We start from the raw sequence: 5,996 nt of genomic DNA, 5'->3' as shown, positions 1-5,996 counted from the left end.
AGTGGGTTATAGACAACTCTATGAATGTCATTGAGTGGCTGAGCCACAGCATGGGCTTGAACCCAATCAAACATTTCTGGAGAAACCTGAAAATGTGCGTCTGCCCACATCCAAGCTGACAGAGCTTGGGAGGTGAAGAGGTGAGGAGAAGAATGGCAGATATTTGCCAAATGCAGATGTGCAAAGCTTGTCGTGTCATACCCAAAAAGGCTGTAAAAGTGCTTCAACTAGGTGCCCCATTAAGGGTATGAATACTAATGCAATGTAATTGTTTCAGTTTTTTCATTTTAACAGATTTGCTAAGTTGTCACAAATCAGTTTTTTGCTTTGTCATTGCCATGTATGGAGTGTAGATTGATGCAGAAAAAAAGTTATTTAAAGCAGTTTAGCATAAGGCTGCAACATAAAATTTGATAAATAAATAAATAAATAAATAAGGGGGTATGAATACTTTCGCAAGGCATTGTGTATGGAGGTTTTGTGCGACATTTATGGTTTGGCGTCATTCAAAACTGGTGTAAATGTGAATGAGATTTTAAGTCATTTCTATCTAAATATTCAGGCCAGCTATATCACAAAGCTACTGCAGGGCTTTAGATAATTTGGAATTTAGTGTAAGAGTCGTATCGATATATTTTATTGTCCATTTTTTGGTTGTTTTGGATAGTTGATTATCCATAACTGTTATAACTGTATGAAAAAGAGCAACCAGGACATTCTGCAAAACTTCTCCTTTAGTATTTCAAGAAAGAAAGAAATTCCAACACATTCATAAAATTATGGTTGAACCACTGATGTCACATGCACTATTTTAACTATGTCCTTACTACCTTTCTAGGCTTTGAATATGTCAGTCGCTGTCTATGTAGGGTCAGAAAGCTCTGGGATTTCATCAAAAATATCTTAATTTGTGTTCTGAAGATGAACGAAGGTCTTACGGGTTTGGAACGACAGGAGGGTGAGTTAATAATGACAGATTTTTCATTTTTGGGTGAACTATCCCTTTAACTGTGTGTTACCAGTGACAGAACGTTAAGAAACCCGGAAATCAGATTTGACTCATTTGAACAATATCTGAGAAAACATATTAACATCATTACAAAGATACATATGGTCCATTTAACACATTTTAGGTAAAGTGTAATTGCGAAGCAGATTGACGTGTTTTCAGTTGCGAAGGAACGGTTGGTGTTTAATAGCAGATGAGGAAGAGTATCTCCCATAAATGAAGCCTTTAGAATGTGAACACGATGAAGGTTAATGTCCAGCAAATCTGAAAACATAAGTTCAAAGATTAATGAGTGTTTGCAGTAATACCGCATGGATTTTAGCATGACTGCATGTTCAGGCATACTGTATATGCAGGCCATGTGTGCAATATATCCCTGAGTGATTTGTATGTTGATTATATCAAGGTCATATGTTATCAAAGACAAGTGGTAATCATATGCCTGCAAATGAGTGCTTCTCTGTTTGCTCATGATTAATGTTCCATCCACAGAGGACATTAAGGGTTAGGAGGGGAAAAAAGAACTTTATTTGATACAAGTCGTGCTTTAAGCAAATATTTTAATTTTCATTATGTTAAAATAAAACAACAAAAAACAGTAACAACAACGGCTTATGACAGAAATGCAAGATTTATTTTGCATAGTATTAAATCTCTTTTACTTTTAATGGGTTTAGAAGAAAAGATAAATGGCAAAGACAAGAGATTAAATTCAAATTAATTAAACCCACAAACAAATCATTAACAGCTCCTCCGAGCCTGTCCGAATCATTTTGTACTAATACTACTCATGATAAAAGACATTTTAATCAGCATACTCCAAAAAGACCAATACGGTTAGGAAAAAAACACATTTATGCCATCATGTTGGTTGCTTTCCCAGCACCGTTGCTTTCTGAGAGCTAATTTGTGATTCACTGTTAAGCGGTTCTGACAGGACAGCTTACACTTATTGCGGGTGTTTGCATGGCGTTAAGCATTCAAGCTGTAATAGTATAAAATTAGGTCTTTAAAACTCACTTCACATCAGATTCGTAGCCATTAAAAGCATCTGTGCTGTGGATGTCCAAAAAGCAAAAATACCAGCATGATTTTCATTTTCATGATGATTTTCATGTCAGTTTCTAGTCCGTTGGCCCCCTGCTTAAAAATGTCCCCAGTTTCACTGGCTGCTGTAGGAGGTTTTGAGGCGTGATAACTAAATCAATATCCACCATGACTACACATGGAAAGACAGGGTTGAAGGAAACAGGCTCATTGTTGAAAAGCAGAATTGTGGGAAATATCAAAGGTGCCTTTTCGCGCTACGCTGCGGCTTTGCGGTGATCCTTCCCTGTCACCTCCATATGGGCTTGATAGGTCGATATCTCCCCCTCAGCCCTTTTCTGGTGCGTCTTCTTGACGTATTACTCACCTCCTGCGGTAGACGTGTCATTCTCAGTTACTCAGTGATCTCTCATACTGCCAAGTGACAGATAATATGACTTATGAGTGTATAGAGCACAGTTTGGGTTAGAAGTAGGTATCAATTCACATCTAAATATTTAGGGCCTCAGATTGGTCAGTTTAACTCTGAGGCACTTGAACTCTTGTTCTCAAACAAGGACTTCTCATCAAAACACCCACATTTTTGGGAGCTTGGACATGGAGAGCCACAGCAATAGATTTAGGTTCAAGAACTTATCATCAGAAAAGGTCTCTTTTCATTACTCAAGCATAAGCATGCACTGCTGTAAGACACATATACATACTCGCACCGTAAGACAGGAAGAAAGATGTACTGGATGTGAGCACAAGCAAATGGATTACCCAACTTATTTATTAAGTTTAGGATCAATCAGCATCTATACGCAGTGATCACAGAAGAGCAATTTAATTGCACATTTTATAAAGACAATGAAGCTTTTTACACAATTTTGCATTATTAATTAGCGACTGGTTGACCACAAGCTGTCATAGCACTATTACGAAATCCAAAGTCATACATTCTGCTCAGTTTTGAAAAAGTAGCCTATGCTTACCATGTCAGACGAGGCCCACATAACAGAGTTTATTACACTGCTGTCTGGGATTTTGATTTTTGATTTTGATTGATCTTGGTCATCTCTACTAGTAACTAATAAATTATCAACTCAATAATTATTTCATGTCCATTTACTTACTCATTTATTTATTGATGTTTTTATTTTTTTAAGCAGTCATGTTACATAATGTGCAGTCAGACAGTCATTACCATCCGTCAACATAACGTCACTGATATGAAAAAGATTGGCCATCATTTCGCCAAGAATTGATGTTGATATTATATATATATATTATTAATTTGATAAGTAACCATGTATGATGTGCAGTCACATGTTCCCACATAATACGCCATGACGTGAATGTTAATTGCTTGAGTTACACAATGGCTGCTGTTACCTCAGCACATTTTTCAGGTTTTCATTCCTAAAACACTAATTTTTTCATTTGTTCTTTCTTTGAAACCATCGTTGTTAATTCGAAAGTGTCGCTTTTTGAACTAGTAACCAAGCCTTGGGCTGTTTCTAAGCAGTTATTGAAGTAACCAAGGTTGTGTGTGTGTGACAGAAAAAGCAAGAGGGCGGGAGCGCGCCTGTGATTACCTGCGTCTGCTGCAGCTCTCGGCAATGTTAATAGGCAGCAGCATAATTACAAACAGCGAGGCTATTAGATTAATTAGTTTAGACAAAATCTAAATAATTTGTCATTTTGATCCCGTTGTCTGTCTTTTATCTGATTGGCCGTGTATTTGTTTGGTATGCTGAAAAAAAGCCCTGAAATAATAATATGTGGTTGTAATGAACTGGAACTGCTTCAAATCCCTGCAGGTGCAGAACAACAATCAACACCTTAGAATGTCTGTCAGCCAATCAGAATGGAGCATTCAACAGTGGAGTGATATTGACCGACTGACTGACCATTATTCCTTACTTATTTATCTATTGCACTATCGTCTGCAACATCTAAAGCTGATGAGTTTGTGAAAAGCTTTTTTAAAGTCGTCATTCGACATGGTGTATATTATTGGATTGATTAGTGAGTTGATATAGCCAAGCCAGTTGAAAAAGTCAAAGAGTTCTACGTAAAAGCAGGATGGACAAAGGGGAACCAGCAGTGTGTAGATGAAAAACGGCAGCCAGCACACAATATAGGCTCCTAAAATAACGCCCAGGGTTTTGGTGGCTTTCCTCTCCCGCGCAGCCGAGATTCTCTTTTTCTCCAGAAGTGAATCGGACACAGTTACTCTAATTTGATTGTCACTGCCCAGAGACCCGCTGTCCGAGCACAGGTCTTGCCTTCCACAATGCAAAGGAGAAGTCGAAGCCACCGAAGCGGGAGAATTAGTGCTCAGATGTGCAGAAGTGAGTCTTTTCCCCGCTTTTTTGGGCGACTGCTTCAAAATGCGCTTCCGCGCCTCCACGTAAATCCGCCCGTACAGGGCGATGAGCAGCAGCGTGGGGATGTAGAAAGCTCCGAAAGTGGAGTAGATGGTGTAGAAGATGTGGTCCGTGTTGACCGAGCAGGTGGTGAGCTCCCCTGCCTTCACCTGTCGCCAGAAGAAAGGCGGCAGGGAGATGGAGATGGCGATGATCCAGGCGGTCGCCACCATCCCCGCGGCGCGCGCTTGGGTGCGTTTCTTGGCATACTCGACCGCGTCCGTTATAGCCCAGTATCGATCCAAGGCGATTACGCAGAGGTGAAGGATGGACGCGGTGCAACAGGTAATATCTGAGGACAGCCAGATGTCGCAGATAACCTGCCCGAGCGTCCACACGTGAGTAACCGTGTAAAGCACGCAAATGGGCATCACGAGCACAGACACCAGAAGGTCCGTGACGGCCAGGGACGCGATCAAGAAGTTCGCCGGTGTCTGGAGCTTTCTGGATTGGGAAATGGTGGCGATGACAAACGCATTGCTTAATATCGTTGCAAGAGTGATGAGACCAAGAACGGATGCTAAGGTGACTTGGAACGCGAAACTTTCTTGTTTTTCGTCCGTTTTAGGCGTTAAAGTCACATTGGTGCTGGTCGAGCTGTTCAAAACCTCGAAATGGCCAGGTGTTGGTTTGAAATGACCGCTGCGCTCCATCCCAGCAGACATACGTTTTCATATTTTGAAAATAAAGCAGTATTTTCTGCGCTTCATGATTTCGGTCAGCTCCAGCATCAGGTGCAGACAAACGTTCGTGGATGTTTTCGTATGGCAACATGCAAAAATGTCTTTGTGCTTCATTCTAATTCTCAAACTTCGCTCTCTAAGAAAAATAAAAATCAGCCGCGGGCATACCAGTTGCAAAATTGCACAATATAAAGCATCCCAGAAGTTGTGTGAGAACATCCCTGCATCCTTCTTTCGTGCTCCTCTTGCTTCACGTCCACAAACGAGTCATCTTTAAAAGGCAGATACTTTGCCCGCAAGCAGCGGCAATTTTTCATAGGTTTCACTGATAGGCGGTCGCAGGGTTCTTGCTTTTTATAGGGCTCTGATGCAAAAGTTGCAGCTTTGATAAGCATGATCTTCTAGTTTGCGAGAGGATGCTGTCCTCTGGGTCTTAGTGCCTCCTTACCTTTTCATCACCCTTTTAATTCATCAAAAAGTAAACGCACCCTCACCTTGTTCCAACCCCTTCAACTGTTATTTTTGTATTTATTTATCTTTTAATTTAGTTTGTTAAAATCGGTACAAAATACAAGTTGCAAAAAAAAAAAAAAAAAAAAAAAAAAAAAAAAAAAAAAAAAAAAAAAAAACATACATGTGCCATTTTGTCCTCTCTTGTGTTTTGAATCCCTATGATATTATGAACCAGTTATAGTTATTAGTTTACAGTTATTATATTAATATTACATTACACATATGATCCATTCTGCAGAATTGGTTGCAGAAAGTCAGAGTTGGAAACATCTTGAAAAAAAATGTGTCTTGTTCCACAAATTTTGTATGTAAATTTAATATCACATTTGCAGT

General features: G+C 39.6%; 1 protein-coding gene across 1 annotated transcript; it reads right to left on the bottom strand.

Annotated features, from left to right (window-relative positions):
• Positions 1-1,661: 1,661 nt before the first annotated feature.
• Positions 1,662-5,512, bottom strand: htr1b (5-hydroxytryptamine (serotonin) receptor 1B). Its single transcript, XM_051133477.1, has one exon. The coding sequence runs from the start codon at positions 5,130-5,132 to the stop codon at positions 3,978-3,980; it is 1,155 nt and encodes a 384-aa protein (XP_050989434.1). The 5' UTR covers positions 5,133-5,512; the 3' UTR covers positions 1,662-3,977.
• Between the last annotated feature and the right edge of the window lie 484 nt (positions 5,513-5,996).

This window comes from Labeo rohita, chromosome 17 (assembly GCF_022985175.1).
Source record: "Labeo rohita strain BAU-BD-2019 chromosome 17, IGBB_LRoh.1.0, whole genome shotgun sequence".
Taxonomy (NCBI): domain Eukaryota; kingdom Metazoa; phylum Chordata; class Actinopteri; order Cypriniformes; family Cyprinidae; genus Labeo; species Labeo rohita.
This window is presented reverse-complemented; position numbering and strand designations above follow the sequence as displayed.